The sequence below is a fragment of the Camelus ferus genome, chromosome X, assembly GCF_009834535.1.
Source record: "Camelus ferus isolate YT-003-E chromosome X, BCGSAC_Cfer_1.0, whole genome shotgun sequence".
NCBI classification, from domain to species: Eukaryota; Metazoa; Chordata; class Mammalia; order Artiodactyla; family Camelidae; genus Camelus; species Camelus ferus.
The window spans coordinates 63,093,419-63,111,874 of NC_045732.1; the positions used below are offsets into that span (position 1 = coordinate 63,093,419).

An 18,456-nucleotide genomic window follows, 5' to 3' on the forward strand; every position below is an offset into this window, starting at 1 on the left:
ATGGAATTCATTGTATCTTTTCCCAGTTTCCTCTCATATTCTCTGCTTTGGTTAATGATACAAATTGGTATCTTCTCCTCCCTCACCATTCACATCTATTCAATCCCAAGTTCATGCTGATTCTGCCTAATCACGTTCGCTTTTAACTGCCCTAGTTTTGGCATTTGTTGTCTCTCCCCTGCAGTAATCTGTTCAGTCATCCTGACTTCAGTCTTAGTACCCTCCAAACTATCTTTATACCACTGCCAGATATTTCTTTCCAACACCGAGGTCTCCCTGGGACACCCACCTTCTCATGCCCTCCCATAGGTGACAATAAAGTCTAAACCAGCATTTGGAAACCTTTGGCAGTCTAAGCAACCCCAACTACTATTCTTTTTCTCTGCTTGGAATGCAGTCATGTTCACAGTCTTCTTTCTACCTTGAAAGAAAGAAGATCATTTTGATCCTTCAAGACGCTATTCAATGGCTACTTTCTCCATTACATCTTTTCTAATCCCTCCTCATCCACTCCAGGGAGAATTGATTGCTCCCGCCTTGGTATGCTTGCATCACCTTGTTAATGTGGTGCTGTCACAATTGATGCTATGCAGACTTGCCTTCTCCTTATACTATGAGTTCCTCCAGAATGAATATAGCACACTGTCTTTGAATGTTTATCACACAGCAGAGCTGTGTGGCACATAGTCACCAGCAAATATTTATTAATTGGTAACCATTTTGGTAACTGGTAATCACGCTCCTCCTGGACTCGAAATCTAATAAGTGGTCTTTGTAGTAAATGCTTCACCGCCCTCTAGCTGGTCTCTCTCTTCCTCCTCCTCTCGCTGTGCTCTCTCAGCCAGTTTTTCAAAACCGTTTCATTATTTTCATGATTCCTTTGACTCATCATCAACATTGACTCAGTAAATATTTGACTAAAGCACTTAGACTTGTCTACATTCACCCCATCACTTGACGTGGTGAAATCTCAAAGTGAGCTGTATGTGCCACAGGTGCGTGACTCTTAAGTAGAGCTATCCAAAGGCACAGGAAGGACCTCATATTTACTCCAGTTTATTCGTACAATTTAGTATCCAGCCTCTCATTTGTCAGCATTACTTGGTGATTTACTATTCTGGTATGATTGACTATGACCCCGTAAATCTTAATTATTTATCCCTAGCCAGCTACTCCCTGCTTATATCTCTAGGATGGTTTTCTCTTTACGGTGAAAATCATTAGAGAAGGACTATCCTTCAAACATATACCTGATCTTTCTACCTTTTCTAAGTCTTGCCATCTTCAAAAACCTTTTGAAGGGAATAAAAACTTTCAACTTCTCTCTTTTGGGGAGTTGCTGCACTTTAAAAGAAGAAAAAAATGGTCCTAAGGTTTATAGGATAAAATTTTGTCATGTTAAATTTCTTAAGTAGATCATAGTGTTATATTTTACCTTTATAAGTACTCAAGCATAAACACAACATGCAGAAAGTAACACTGAGATTTCACTGTAGTAGAGGATCTGTGAGTCTAAGAGGCGTTATACAGAAATTCACATTGGAAGAAGTCAAATCTAGAATGTAAGGTTTGTTATTGCAAAGTTTTGTACAGGAAATAAAGTCCAGTGTGTCTGTAAACTCCCTAAATCCCTTAGTAAGTTATTTGTCCAACATGTCAAGCCTAATGGCAAAAATCCCTCTATACCAATAAATAAGGCAACTTGAGCAGAAGATTCATGATGAAGCCGGAAAACTCCTCTATAAATAATGGCATTGTATCCAGGGAGGAAGGAGGTAAAGGAGAGGGCAGTAGATCATTAGCATAGTAAGACAAGGATATTCCCATCAGTAAGTAAGCAGTGACATTTGGCCAAATCTAGGTCATGATCAAAGATATAATCACAAGTGAGATGGGTTTTACATCGTGGAATGTAGCTGCGGTGCTCGTATACAGATGGAATGGCTGGCTTCCCAGAATGCAGCCACCACCATATAACAGTGTCCTTATTATTTCTAGTTTTGAAAAGAGGCTCCTAAAGCCGAATACCCTGGTTCCAACCTCTCTCCTATCCAAACCCAATTTTGAAGTGATGCACATGCTATAATACTGTTTCCAGATATTTTCACAGATCACCTCTTTCTGGCTCTAGCAACCCCAGATTCAAGATGTTGAATAACAAGCTCTTCACGTTATTTTTATGGTTTATAAACGAATGACTCAGACATACATACCTCTAGAGCCAAAATAACCTTAGAATGGAAACTGAGGAATTCCTTACAGGCTTATCTCATCACTCCGGCCCCTGTCATGTCTTCCAGACCCTTTTAGCAGCTAATTTAGCTATTCTCTCCAATCGGTTTTTAGAGAAAGCAAGTTCATAACTTGACTTGGTTCCACTGCTTTGCCATTCTTCCTGTAAAATTCTTTTTTAATTCTCAAGCAGAGTTTCCCTTCTTAGAATTCAAATGCAGGCCCTAGCATTCTGTTCTGGAAAGTGGGACAATATCTGATAAGCTTTGTCCTTTACATACATATCCACTTCGTGTCCATGGGTAGAGTTATATTCCTTACTCCGGTCTTCCCTGAGCTTATTTATCCATCCTTTGTTCAAGGGTTGGCATTTCCCAAACTTCCAGCACTTCCCTTACTCTCCATCAGATGTCTTCTCAGGTCTTTATATATCCCGTAAACCAAAGGGGATCCAGATTTGTGAGATCTTGGTTTGTATAATTCGGGAAGCAGCATTTAAGAAAAAAGGTATACAAATATTTTTCTTTTGTAAATTTTACAGAAACGTGGGCAAGTGAACACGTTGCCCGCACCCCTCCCCTACCCCGTGCAAGTAAGGGGTCCTGATGCTCTTGCTTCATTTCACCTCATGGTGCATCTTCCTCTGCCCTTAGAGTTATTCAGCCCACGGATTGAGCACAGCTCTTTAAGAAAGCCAAACCATCAAACGGGATAAACCCAAAGAAGAATGTTGTTATCACACGAGCTAAGCTAGTATTTATATTAAATTAATCATCATGGTCTTCATTAATTAAAGAATACTAATTACATGACACCTTTATATTAGATGCTCTGTGCGGCTTACAATTAAGAGTATTTATCTGATGTAATATCTATACCTGAAGCAAACTAAACCAACATAGCACGTGCCCTTTCAGAGACTGTTCAACTAAGCCAAGATAGAAGCAAATGGGTGCAAAGGAAATACATGGGTATCTGAGTGCATGTTAAATATTTAACAGATATATTAACATTATATGTGAAAAAGGATGAGTGTCTCTTGTAATGATGGTTAAGGAAGCAGTCCTTGTGGTCTCCAATTTAATCTGAGGGAAGAGAGGTTTAGAGATGTGCTCTCTCTCTTCTCCTTAATGAAAAGGACATTTCCCTTACCATCAATGTAGCCGAAGTGTCAGGTTCATGTCAGGACTGCTGTGACCTCTAGGGGCTGTCTTGCCACTCTTCCACGCCTCATCGGCTTTCCTTTTGTTGTTTCTGTTGCCTGGCTTCCACTCATTGTGGAGTGTTATATATGTTTCTCTGCATATGAAAATTACCCTGATTGTTTAGACATCAATAAAGGGAAAGGTGCTACCCCATAATTACCAGAAGGACATCTTGCCATCAGTATCCTGGAAGGTAGGATGACAACACATCAAACAATCACTTTCTACTTAGAAGAGCACAGAGCTCTGACTGGCAATCAAGATGGCTTTGTGTAAAACAAATTGAGCAAAACCATTTTAATTTACTTCTCTGAAAGAGTTGGTGCCTTGTTAGTCCAAGAGTCAGAAATCTCTCTTTATTCACTAAGAATTGGATTCCCTCCCATGTGACATTTATTCTCAGTGATGATCGGAAAAAAAAAAAAAAAGGATCTAGACTCTAGAGTCTAGAATACTATTTCAACTGACAGTCTAGGAGATTGAGTAAAAGAGGACTGACACTCTAGTGCCTCTTTGCATGACCCTTCAGTGCCAGGAGGGCAAGAGCCTTGTCAATAATGCTTATCGCTGATCCCCCAGGGATGTGACAGTATATGGTACTTACTAAGTGAACGTTTCCTGCTTCTCAGAGAAGGTACATGTCACTAGGTGCAAATAAGGCTCCAGTTGTCTTCCTTGGCCTCTTCCTTTCCCTGTCTTTCCCATCACCCAAAGGACAGAAAAATTACCAATTACCAATGGCAGTATGTCCAGAGGAATTTCTAATACTTCATTAAGATGTATATTTTTATATGTGTATATATATGAAAATTTCATATATATACACATATATGAAAATTTCCTTGGTGTATATGTTCCCTCAGAAATAGGATCAAGTTCAGTAACGAATTGGTAAAATGTAAAATAATTAAGGGCATCAAGCAGGTGTCCTAGAGACAAGAACATGCACAAATTCACTAGAAAAAGATTTTTGATTCTTAGTGTAAGAGTACTAATCATTAATCAGCAGTATGCATTTTCTGAAGAGAAATCAGAAATATGTAGAGTCAAAGGAATTTTACCCCCATTGTTATCTTGATTGAAAGATAATGACATTTCCCTAAATATTTTGCAAATGCCTGTTTTCAGTTTTCCCTAAGGGCTATGTAGCATGTGCTTGAGATCTTTTCAGGGATACTACATCTTTGCAATTGGAGGATGGATTTGATTTTTGAAAAAAAAACCCAAAGTGATATGAAGCCTAGTTTTATGAATAAGATATATGATTGAACTGGGTAACAAAATCTCTGGTCAAAAAAAGTGTGAATCTGAAATAATGAGACTGATTTTATTTGATTCAGAGGTCAATTCTGAAAGAAAAGTTTCAATGACAGAGTAACGGCCCTCACCAAAATAAGTTTATGGCTTCCCAAGGGGGCCATTTGAAGGGTGGGATTCACGGTTTCAACAGGTATATTGGAACCAATCTTACAAGTTTACAGTTGTACCTTAAAATGTTACAAAACAAATGCTGTGGTATGTTAAAGAGACTTAGAGCATGGAAAACTGGGAATATCCTTACTTTAGATGTCGGTTAACCAGTCTTTTAGGGTATTTTCCCCCAGCTTTGTTCTTTTTCTGTGGGGAGACATACATTTGAGGCTGGAGAAACCTATAATTTAAAAAATAATGTCCAACAAGTAGAGAAATCCCAGAGGAAAACCTAAACATATTAAATTTATAAAAAGAACTCTCTATGAGAGTTATTATTTTAGAAAATGATATTGAGTGGCTACATTGGTAATCCAAATGAATCTTTTTTTTTTTTTTTTTTTTACATTTTATTTTAATGGCAATACTGGGGATTGAACCCAGGACCTCATACATGCTTAGCACGTGCTCTACCACTGAGCTGTACCCTCCCCGACAAATGAATCTCCTAAGGGCCTCTCTGACCCCATCCCTTCTCCCAGCATTCACCCTACAAACTAAGACATTCCCCTACATTGCATTTGAAGGTCAGCTTCACTTTTGTGGAACTCAAGCACTGCAGTGGTTCATGGAGATGCATTGTACCTCCATGAATAATTTTTGTAAGGAAGATACTGACCAGGTTTCTATTTCTCAGCAGCCAGTAGACAAGATCTGGGCTTAAGAAGCTAACAGCATTTGGTTAGACATAAGGAAGTACTTCCTTTTAGAAGTGATTAAGTATCAGCTCCAGTTCTGGGGGTGGTCATGGAAACCTATTCACCAGCACATGAGTAGAGCGCGCACTCCTTGAGGGCCCTTCCTGTTCTGAGTCTGTTTCTACTTGTCAAGGTAATTTGATATTCTTATCCAAATCTCCAAGGTGCTTTTCAGCCCACCCAAATTGGTCTCATCAAAACCTTATTGTAAGATGGTGACAGTAATAAGGCAGTAGACTTAGCTCTCAGAGCTGTAACGTACCATTTGTTTTACCTTCCCGCCGTCCCCCTCCCCAAGATGTTTTCCCATTAAAATATCTTATCAGTCACTTTCGAATTTCATTCTGTTCCTTTAGTTCAAAATAGAATTTTTTTTTTTAAGTTATAGATTAACTTCCTATGGGCGCTCAAAGCGCTTCGTAGATTTTAATCAAGCCGAGGTCCATGGAGGCATGTCGAACTCAATTGTTTTTCTTTCCCAGATGGAAAGAGGGATACTCCAACACCTTTGAAGAAAAATAGGTCTGCAGAAACCTGCAGCATTTGAAAACCTTTTCCATGCTACAGATTGTAGATTAACTTCTAGCTAATCAGAGTTCAGCGTTCTAATGGACTGTGATGGGAGAGAAAATTTTCCCTCCAACTTCACATCACATCTTTGCAGTTCTAAGGCAAATTTTATTTATTTTTTCTATTAATTTTTTTTTTAATGCAGGTACTGGGGATTGAACCTAGGACCTTGTGCATGCCAAGCACGTGCTCTACCACTGAGTTATACCCACCCTCCTATAAGACAAATTTTAAAAGAAGGCCTTGGGGATTACAGTCAGCCTTCATTATCGGTGCATGACCGCTTTGTAACCAACTGCAAGTTTAATATCCAAGGAGATTTGCACATAACAGTCTTTTTTTTTTCTTTATTTCCTTTTTAATAATTTACCTTTGAGATTCTCTTCACGACCAGGCTGGTGTGCAAAGATGTTTGTCTGTCAAACCTCCTGATATGTACAGCATGCGAAAGATGCATTAATTTTTTATTTGTTTCCTAAGGAGGCTGAACAGTAAGCTGGTTGTGCTGAATACCAGAAGGCTACTTTAGTGAACAGGTACTGAAATTCACTTAACTGGCTCCCTCTCCTGCAGCAGATCAGTTTCTTCTATGTCTCCCCTCTGCCAAAAGGGAGTCATTTACACAAATAAACTCTGGGAACTTTTCAAGTCTGAGCCTTCCACCCGAACCTGAGACAGTTTTGCCTTAAACCAAAAGATCACTGGAAAAGCTACGTGTTACTGATGTTTATGGATCATGCAAATATCTCATTCAAAACAAAGATCTCCTTTTCCAAATTAGAAAGCATCTTTTCTTTTAACCTTGGAGGTTCTGTGTAAATACTCATCGCTACACAGGTGAATTTCTCTGGAGAGTGTTGAGCTGTCAGTATGACCAATGTCGTGGATATTAGGCCTTAGAAACACCAAGCATTGGCATTTTTAAGAAAATAAATGTAGAGGTCAGTGGACCATAAGCTATAGATGATGAGGAAAGAAATCCACCATTTGAAGGTGGATGGTGCTTATTTCAATGCCACTAAGATTTTCTACAATAAAGAAATATGAGATGTGTAGGGAACTATGTGTAGAGCTGTTGTTGGTAATTTAATGTTTGGAGAATTCCCAGACTGAGAACTATTATTATGTAAATCAACTAGCTCCAGCTGCTAATGCTTAGACACACGTGAAGCGGATCTAAAGTTCAACTAGTTTTTGACCTTTTATGTTAGGAAGACTACAATAGGGAAGATGGAGCTAGGAAGTTCATCAGGGGGTGATTTTATGTAAGATGGTCAGGGAAGGTCCTCACTGATGAGGGGATGAGGGGGAGACATTTAATCAGAGACTTGGCGGTGCTGAGAGCAGAGAAAAGACAAAGGCTCTCGGAAGTTGGGGATGGAACAAAATGACCCAGGAGAAGTTAGGAGGAGGCCAGGTCACAAAAGGCTTTGTAGGCTGTTGGAAGGGCTTTTTTTTCCTTCAACCCTGAGTAGGAATATGGATTCTCTGGCAGACAGAAAGAAGGAAGAAGGAGGGAGGGGGAAAGAGATGAGGACAGAGCTTTAGGGGAAAGTGAAAATTAAGGGTGGGAGAGGGTAGTGGCATCAAGGAAAGAAAGAGAGAGAAAACAATCTGTTCTATCAGAAGGAAGGAAAGAATGTAGCATCTCAGGAATCTAAGAGGACAGCAAATATGTATTTTGTTTTATTTGGTTATTTAGACGATACATCTTGGATTTATACCATATTTACATAGGTTAATAACACGACTTCAGTCTCCATCTAACTACAGTATCAATACATTTGTTCAGTGTCTGTTACTCTAAGTACTCAAGCAAGCTAATCAAGGATTCAATTACCCCAGTGAGAAAGAAAGTTATACCTCTCGGTTACAATCACAGTTGATTGGTTGATGAAGTATTCATGAGATCTTGCATAAGAGGAATTTTATAGGTCACTTGTACCATAATAAGTGGAAATCTCTAGGAAAGAAAAAGTTTAGCAGTATTATAGCATGGCTAGAGCCTTCGGAGGTACTGATTCTCAGAGTATAGTTGCTGCAGCTGAAAATTCTTTGCCCTGAGCATTTGTCATGACTCCTTCAATCCAATATGCCCTTTAAACACAGGGAAACTAGAGAAAAGGAATATCTAAACTTGTTTGATGTTAATTAAAGTGTAAGATTTTTTCCTTTCTCTAATGGGAAGGCTTAATTTGTCCCAGTTACAACTGAAAAAATCTAATGAATCATTGCCATCATCTTATGTAGGTTTTTTTTTCTCCAAGCATCTGGTTGTTCAATTCTTTGTTCAAAATGCTGAAAAACTCATCTCGGTTCACGCTGTGTCTTCCCATTTGTAACTTGGCATGATCATTCTCAAATGGGAGTGAGCAAGATCTTAAGGAGTAGATGAGTCCTGATTTACTATGAACTTTGGTATACTTTAAGATTTTCACCCACTCGTACTAACAAATAGGGACCTTGGCCCAACTTAACACATCAGTCGTGATGACATATATTGAGATCTGTGTTTCCTAGCAACTCTTATCCCTGGTTACAGGCAAGTGCAGCAAATTGCAGAAATGTCTAACAGCTGGAATAATTCGAGCAAGGAGTGTGTTAGGTATCTAGCTATATGAAGCAGAGCAGAAGGGAAGGAAGAAAATTTGTGGGGGGTGGAGGGTGGGGAGGATGATGAAAAGGCATCATATGTAGAATTGGCTTTTTATTGTCATGCACAGCACGTCTGGGGGACAGGGAAAGGACATTCTCGCTATAACCCTAGTTCACTGGTCTGGACAACTTTCCATCTCTACCAATTTTGCCTCCTGTTATGCCTGGAATTAAATGAGAATCCCACCAACAAGCAAAAACATTATACCATTTGTCTTATCTTCTAGTTGAAATCCTTCAGTAGATGGTTTTCCAGCAGGACTGGCACCCTCCTATGGATAAGATGGGGAGAGTTTAAGAAAGTTTAGCCAGGCCTGGGATAGAGGACTGAGTGTAGACTAATTCTCCTTTAAGCAGACCAAGTGAATGTTAGATTTGGAGAGAAATACTCACAAAAGACATAAAAGCAAACGTCTGTTTTCCAACTCAAGTGGCCTTAGATTATGTGCTTCATTTTCTCAGGGAGATGATAGAACTAACTCTGGATGTTAAAAAACAAACAGTAACCACCCCCCACCACCACCACCACCAAAATCCACTGCCTCCCACCAGGAAGCTCCATCCCTGTTTATGCCACAGTCTCATAAGTTGTGTTGAACCTTGAGTAAGACAATGTGTAAATTTCATTATTAGTCCACATAGCAAAATAGTCTATGATGTTTTTGTTTCTTAGATTTGTCAAAGAATTTTTCCCCCAAACTTACTTTTTTTCCTATCTCTCTATATTTTTTTTTTCTCCTGGCTCAAGAAGGCAAGTCCTGTCATCTGTTCAAAGTTTTGGGGTCTGAGAGTGTGTGTTTCATATCTTCATATTTTTATCTGATATTGGAAGATTTCCAGATCAGAAAGGATTCTTCCTTCTCCCCGCTGCACATGCACATATGTGCACATGCTCCTGGGTTGGGGGAAATGGAACACCAACCCTGAATTGCATGGGACATTGGTATTGCCCAACTGTGGAATTATATCATCATAATAACCACTTCATTCGTTGCCTACTTTTCCAAGTGCCAGGCACTGTGCTTACTGGCTTTATATGCAAATTCTCATTAAATCAGAAACCAACACTGTGAAGGACAGGTATTCTGTAGATCTGCAAAGCAGGCTTAGCACAGATAAGTGGCCCAAGGAGATAAAGCATAATGGTCGCTAGACAGCAAGGATTTAAACTGGATCTCTTAGCTCCTAAAGGCCATCTTCTGCTCACAAGGGTATGCTGCTCTCTACTCAGAATGTACGGGTTATGAGTCTTGATTTCAGAGGAACAAAATAATTAGGCCTCTTTCCAATTATTTTTACTCTGGGTGTAAAATTACGGGTCAGGAATTTTTAGAAGTCTTGTCAACAAGGTGCATTAAAAAAACGAAGCCTTAGAATCCTCAAACCTACCTAGGAAAGATCTAAATTTACAGTATCCATGTCAGCAGTTTTTTTTATTGAAATTTTAAGTGTTTTATGTTATTTTAAAAGAGGTGATTAAAATAAAACAGTTTCAAATTCTGAATTGGTGAGCGTGAAACAGAAAGAAGGTAAAAGGAAAAAAGCTCCAAAAGCACACTTTGAATTAAAGCTGAAAGAGCATCTGGTGCTAGGACAGTGCAAGATTAAAAAATGTGAAGAGAATTTCACCTCTTTTGTTGTGTTTTCATTAAAAAAAAACCTCGGTGACATGTTTTAGTGTACAAAAGGATTCTCAGTATAATGCATACCAGGTTTCTTTATATTGTTGCCAAATGATTTGACTCAGGATCGTTTGTGAATCCTTCTGACATCCCTGATGAAGGAAGAAACACTAAGCAGCGTGATCACAGTCTGCCTCTGGCACCAGAGTTGCCAGTTTGTTCACCAGGACATTTCCAACACATTCTTTTAAGGTTATGTGACTCTTTTCTAATACAGCTTCTGAAACTGAAAGAAATCACAGTCTTGCCAAGTATTTTCATACAAGTACCCAGGATGACCCAGAACTCAAAAGGGAAAAGAATACATTTCTAGTGTTTTTTTTTTTTTTTTATGAGTGCCAAGTGAGAGTGATATGTGTGGATTTTTTAAATTATCTTAGATGCCAATAATATGGTACAGTTAAAAATCATGTTCAGTATGCTTATGAGAGTAGACATTATCAAGATGTCAGATTTCTAGTCATAGGTCACATCCTCAAAACTTCCAAAAAAGAAGGAGGGGGTTGTGCAGAATAAACTGTTGAAACCACATGAGGTCACCTGTGCCTTAATGACCAAGTTCTTACTGTTCAAACTTGTAAATGTTTCTTTTACCCATAATAATCAGTGCCCCCATGTATACTGAACGTTTCTTCTGTACCAGGCCCTGTCGTCAGTGTTTCATAGAAACATTATTTCCCTAAATCTATTTAACAGCCAAGTGATTTGAGTGGTGGTATTTCCATCCTACAGATGTGGAAACTAAAGCTCGAAGAAATGAAATAACTAACTTGTTCAAGGTCACACAGCTTTTAGATGAGAAATGGGAGCTTGGATTTGAAACCGGGTTAATGTGACTCCAAGATGCATTTTTCTTCCTAATTGCTCCACTTCTTCATCCCGCAAATATACTACAGCTTTCAGTGAGATCACAGTGCATGCAGGGTGCTTCTGTAGTCAGCACTGGGATAAAGAGCCACTGAAGGCAATGGATGTAAGGAATGGTTTTTGGTGGGTGGTGGTTTTTGTTTTCAAATATCACGGGGTTGGAAGATACTGGATTCGTGTAGACCGGACATGAAGGAGGCTGGCATCTGAGCCTGTTGGAATTTTCTAAACCAGTTTTATCTCTTTCTTAAAGCTTAATTGGAATATTTGAGAGGTCTGAGCATTTACATGAGCTTTTTCTTTTTTCTTTCTTTTTTTTTCTTTTTTGCATATGACATTTTTAGTCCATAGGTCTCATTTGTTAATTATGCACAACAGGGGAAATAAGATTTCTAATTTATTCATATTTTTCAGCCAGGCAATAGAGACTTAAAATTAGTGAGAGATTTAAAATTAGGTTGGTGAATATATTTTGCACTAAATCCTAGAGACATTTTTTGTTTTATTTTTCTCCTTTCATGCTTTTTACTGACTCTTGAAAAACAGATATGCCAGTTAAAACTGAGACTTTTTTTCTGTAAACATTTCTTATCTTATATGAGGTTACTACCAAAATACTTTCTCAGTTAGCAGCCTTTTAACAGAACACAGTTCTGTACATTGACAGAATCTAATCAGTTGGCATCCCCAACCCTAAGAAATAATGATTGATGCTTACTTGAGAATCGTGTTGAAGTACACGAGTCAGCAAATATTTAGTGAGACTCAGCAAATATACAGCGTTGTTAATCACAGTCAATTATTTAAGGGTTTTTTTTTTTTAATTCTTAGCTTAAATTTTCTCCTGTTGCTTTTCTTCTTTTAATTATTTGGGTTTTGTTTCATTGGAATTAGGGTGGAAAGAATGTATCCCATCCCGCAAAAGAGTTCTCTCCCCATCAACTGTCACATTTTTAGGAGAGTTAAGCAAAGTCTTGAAATTTCTTATCTTTTGCTCGTGTAAAACTAAAGAATGTTGACATGAAACCATAGTTAAGATTTCCTCTTCTCTCTTTAAATTGATTTCTTAAGTAGAGAGAATTAAAGAGGCACACGTTTCCCATCGCAAATTTCCTAAAGCCAGAGCCGAAGAGTCAAAACACCAAGAGCAATCAGGTCTTCTTTTTAGCATGAGGCCGCTTCATGAAGACGGGAGCAATGATGTAAGAACGAGAACCTTACTCCGCAGGCTGTGTTGCTTGAACAATATTTAACTTTGTAGAGTAGATGCTTTCACTCATTTTAATTAATGCCAAACTCCAGAAATCATTTTCCTCTTCTCTTTTGATCTCTTTAGGATTACACATGCCATTTCAAATTGTGAGATTGTTTTGACATTAAATTTATTCCTGAAACGTTTAAGATGTAAACTGATGGACCTATGATCTGATCTGTTTCATCGTTTACAGATCTACATTCATGGTGTTTTAGTAGTGCTGGTTGCAAGCCTCCCTTTCATATAGAAAGTTAACCTACTCACAGATGCCAGATTTCTCTACTAGTGATTCTGTGATATTAGTTATTGACTTCTTTCCTTCTACCCAAATTGTGTTAGTTTAGATTTTTATATACACATTGTTTTGAGTTTTACTCTATTTCCAAAAATTAAAATGGAATGAAATGTGGAGAATGCTACAGAAATAGTATGATTCAAGTCCATGAACCGCATAAATGCCTATTGGTGATAATATCAACATTTCTGTTCTCAAATTATAGTTTGGATTTGGGCTTTTTTGGGTGTTTTTATAATTATTCTACTGTCTTCATTAGATAAGCTTGGTCTATGAAAGGATGCATATAAAAAAATCAAGAGTCTCCTGGGAATAGAATTGCCAGATTTATCGAGTAAAAATATTGGATGCCCAGTTAAATTTGAATTTCAGATAAATCATGAATAATGTTTTTATTATCAATGTGTCCCAAATATTACATGATATTTAGCATATGTATATCACAAGTATTTTATAGATAATCAATAATTTTTATTTCCATGTGTCCCAAATATTACATCAAATTTTTTAGTTTAAGTATATGCCAACTATGGTTTGGGATATACTTATACTAAAAAAACTTATTCATGGTTTATGTAAAATTCAGATTTAACTGAGTGTCCTAGTTTTTATCCGGCAACTCTACTTAGAAGGAATCATGGTAATCTAAGTAAACATACGAGGTTCTGGTACTTAAGTAGCTGTGTAACCTTGGGCATCTCACTTAATTAACCTACCTGAACCTAAATTTTAGCATCTGTAAAGTAAGAACAAATAATAGTTACTTTGCAGATTTTCTATAAATTTTGAGTCTTTGATAAAGATTTGAAGTTATGTACTTAAAACACCTGGCACATAATAAATTTCCATTAAAGAGTAGCTGTTATAAGAATAAAGAAGAAATACAAATGAAGTTACCAGTTTTTCCCATCTTCATAATAAATGACAGCACTCAACAACTAAATAGTCCAACAGATTGCTAATGGAAGAGTCCACCCGGATGTTGGTAACTGTTTCCCAGATCAGCGATTTGACCCTGTCATAAAATTTACACAAGCATTAATCTCCATTCTGTCTCTGCTTCTCACTTCCTCTTGTGTTACTTACCAGAGATCATACAACTTGTTAGTATCAGAACCTGAATATATGTTGCTTTTTCTTGTTGTCTTTTTTTCCTAAGTTACAATTTTATTTCAATCCCGCCTTTTCCAAACATCTATTTTTAAAATTTTTATTAATTTTTATTGAGTTATAATTTATATATCATAAAATTGACCATTTTGAAGTATGCAAGTCAGTGTTTTTTGTATATTCACAAGGTTGTTCAACCATCACCACTATATAATCCCAGAACATTTTCATCATGCCCAAAAAGACACCCCTTTCTCATGAACAGTTACTCCCCATTCCCCCTGCTTCCTTCCCCTGGCAACCACTAATCTACTTTCTGTCTCTATGGATTTGCCTATTCCACACATTACGTATGATACCATATGTGACCTTTTGTGTCTGACTTCTTTTACTTAGCATCATATTTTAAGGTTCATCCATGTTGCAGCATATATCAGAACTTTATTCTTTTTATGGTTGAATAATATTCCATTGTATGGATACATACCACATTTTGTTTATTGTTTTATCAATTGATGGACATTTGGGTCTTTTCCACTTATTGGCTATTAAGAATAATGCTGCGAATGAACATTCTTGTGCAAGTTTTTGTATGAACATGTGTTTTCTTTTCTCTAGGACATATATCTAGGAGTGGAATTGCTGGATCATATTGTAATTCTGTTTAGCATTTTGATGAACTGCCAGCCAGCTTTCCAAAATGACTCACTCTTTTACATTCACACCAGCAATGCAAAGCATTCCAATTTCTTCACATCTTCACTTATTATGATCGGTTTCATTGCTTTCTTATTATAACCATCCTAGTGTGTATGAAGTGGTACCTCACTGTGGTTTTGATTTGCAGTTCCCTAGTGATTAATAATATCAAACATCTTTTCATGTACTTACTGGCTGTCTATCTTCTTTGCAGAAATAGCTATTCAAATCCTTTGTTTATTTTTAATTGGATTATTTGTCTTTTCAATGTTGAGTTGTGAGAGTTTTTATCTATTCTCATCAGATGTAAGATTTCCAAATATTTTCTCCCATTCTGTGCCTTATCACATCACTTTCTTGACAATGTCCTTTGATGGATCAAAGGTTTTAGTTTTGATGAAGTCTTATTTATCAGTTTTTTCTTTGGCTGCTTGTGCTTTTGGTGTCATATCCACATTGTCTTTTCTTCCTTGAAGAATAAAACATACGCCGAACTGTGAGAGGAGAGACAGAGTTCTGTTCCCAGCTTCGCAATTACATTAATGTGTGACCTTAGGCAAGTCTGTAACCTTGTTCAGAATTCGGTTTCTACATCCTTGAAAAGAAGTTGGATTCAGCAGAGCAGGCACTTTGTAATTTTTGGTGAATAAATTAATCTCTATGCAACCCCCTAGATTAGTGGTTCTCAACCTGGATAACATTTGGCAATCCCTGGAGACATTTTTGGTTGTCATAACCGGGGAGGGATGCTTGTACTGGCATCTAGTGACTAGAGGTCTGGGATGCTGCTAAACATCTTACAGTGCACAGGGTGCTCCCACAGCAAAGAGTAGGCTCGTGCAAAATGACAATAGTGCTGAAGTTGAGAAACCCTGATCTAAAATGATGATTCCATTATTCCAGTTTATTTTAAGTGATAGTCTGAGTTTGTCTGCAGGAGCCAGATCGTCTTGTGCTCTAAGCCTGATGCTAGAGGTACCAGCGTGACAGTGGCAGGAGAAGGGGGAGGTACCAATAATTCTTGCAAGCCAGGAGATTTTTTGAAAGTGCTTTCAGGGCTTTTTAAAACTAGTATATCTTTTAACAGGAAGAAAAAATATATTGAATATATTCTTATTATTGAGTCCTTGTCTTTAGGATTTCTGGAACAAAATAGTTTCTATGAAATAGTTGGTACCTGCTATGAAGTATGTCTAATAAATCATAATAGGAAAAAAACCCAGAACAGCTTGATGGAAGGAACTTGCAGTTGGTATGTCTCTGTATTAATGATTTCTCTGAAGTCAAAAATACTGCTAGTTCAGCTGATCAGTTTACTTCAACTTTCTCCCATACTGTCTACTGGAATGGCCTCATTTCCTTGAGTTGCACGGGTAATCTAGCCAAAATAAAACAGACAGTAGCTTGAAATATGTTTCAGCATTTCTAAAGATCTGGGTATATAAAAAGCGATGAAACTTGCAAGTGTTTCTTTCCTACAGTAACATGGCTGATTGTCTCATGCCATTAGATGTAATCGTGACCGCCGCCACCACAGCCACCACCTCCACCACAATCGTCATAGACTAAGTGTTCTAAGCACTTTATAAGTGCATCTCATTTTTCTTCACAAAAATCTTATCAGATAGTTTTCAAAAAACATTTTTCAGACGAGGGGAAAATGTAACATAAAGTGGTAAAATACTTTCTAAGCTATATTTCCATATTAAACCATTTCTTGTGGATTAAAACTATTTCCTATTTCAACAACAGAGAAAGTATGTTTATTGTGAAATCTGCAAACAGTCATGTTTCTAATTTTCTGGCACCCTACGTAATGGCAATTAAAGCCTGAGCTATATATAATTTTTTTCAAGAAGAAGTATCTTAGATTTATTAGTTTCTCTCAAAAATTAGGATTATGCACACACCTTGCAGCTGCTGTCATACTTCTCCACCTCTGAGCACATGCACGTGGGTATATATAAATTTTACAATTGCACAACTCCAATATGTACATAATGGAAGAATTAATTGTTTCACTTTGTTTACATGTACAGGAAGCAGTGAAAGAAAACAACAAGAGAAAAGAAATGGAAGAAAAGACTAGGAGGGCAAAACTTGCAAAAGAGAAAGCAGAACAAGAAAAGTTGGAACGCCAGAAGAAGAAGAAACAACTCATCGATATAAACAAAGGTATGAAGTACTTCCATTTTTCAAAATAATTGTACTTCATTAATTTTGAATTACAAAGTGAATAATTATGTTTTATGCTAAGGTCTTACCCTGAAAGCTATGGGAAACCTGTGAGCATTTATAAATGGGAAAGTGATACGCTTTGATAGGTTTCTTAGAAAGGTCATTTTGACAGAAGCATAGAGGATGGATTGAAAAGGGAAGGGCCTGAGACAACAGAGGTTATGAAGTTAGTATCACAATCCTGACAAGAGATGATGGTGGCCTGAACTAATGCAGTGGTAGTGAGGTTACAGAAGTCACCAGGCAGAGGTATACTGGAATTCTACAGGTTGTGGATATATAGAGACAGATTTATTTTAAGGAATTGGCTTTTGTGATTATAGAAGCTGGCAAGTTTAAAATCTGCAAGGTAGGATGGCAGGCTGGAGGCCCAGGGAAGAGCGAGTGTTGCAGTTCAAGGTCAAAGGCAGTCTGCTGGTAGAATTCTCTCTTGCTCAGGGGAGATCAGATTTCTTTAGGCTTTCAGCTGATTAGATGAAGCCCACCTCCATTATGGAGAGCGATCTGCTTTACTCAAAATCCACTGATTTAAATGTTAAATGTTCATCTCATTCAAAATCACCCCCAGAGAAACATCCAGAGTAAGGTTGGAACAAATATCTGAGCACTGGGGCCCAGCCAAGTTGACACATGAAATTAACCATCACCAGAGGGTTGTTAAAAGGTAGAACTGACTGACCCTTATGATGTTAGATGTGGGAATTAAGGGAAAGAGGCATTAAAGAAGGTGGTACCCTTCATAAAGAAAAAAACAATTCAGGAATAGAACAGACTTCATCAGGAGGGTTATAATGATTAGTGACTTTTAAATGTGTTTGATTTTCACAAGCCTTGTCAAAATGGGAAATGTCCTAGAAGCCATGGTGTGCGTGCATATGAAACTCAGGAAAGAGGGTTGGACTAGACGGATAGACTTGGGAATCATTGGTTTTTGATGATTAAAGTTAGGGCCTATTAGTTTGCTAGGGCTTCTGGAATAAAGTACCACAAACTGGTGGTTTAGAACAACAGAAATTTGTTGTCTCCCTGTTCGGGAAGTCTGAAATCAAGGTGTAGCTCTTTCTGACGACACTAGGGAGGATAGTTCCAGGCCTGTACCCTTGCTTCTGTTAGCTCCTTGGCCTGTGGCAGCGCAGCGTCAGTTTTCCCAGGGCATTCTCCCTGTTGGCGTGGCTGTCTTCACGTGCTGTCCTTTTTATTAGGACACCAGTCATATTGGGTTAGGGGTCCAGCCTACTCCAGTATGATCTCACCTTAATTAATTACACAACTTATATGAGTTTGAATGAGATCACAGGGTAAAGTAGAAATCAGAGGTTCTGAAAGTATTTGGTCTCAGACTCTATTTACACTCTTAAAAATTATTGAGGACCTCAAATACCTTTTGCTTATCTGTGTTTTTAGATATTGACATTTTTCATATTATAATTTAAACAGAGACGTGATGAAGTTATTTAAGGAATATGTTTAAAATTATTTA

General features: G+C 37.7%; 1 protein-coding gene across 1 annotated transcript in view; it reads left to right on the forward strand.

The window, feature by feature from the left end:
* DIAPH2 (diaphanous related formin 2) overlaps nt 1–18,456 on the forward strand; it is a 780,329-nt gene that overhangs the window by 576,354 nt on the left and 185,519 nt on the right. The window contains exon 25 of the mRNA XM_032474690.1: nt 16,778–16,913. Within this exon, the coding sequence (XP_032330581.1) occupies nt 16,778–16,913 (136 nt within the window). The remainder of the gene's footprint in view (nt 1–16,777; nt 16,914–18,456) is intronic.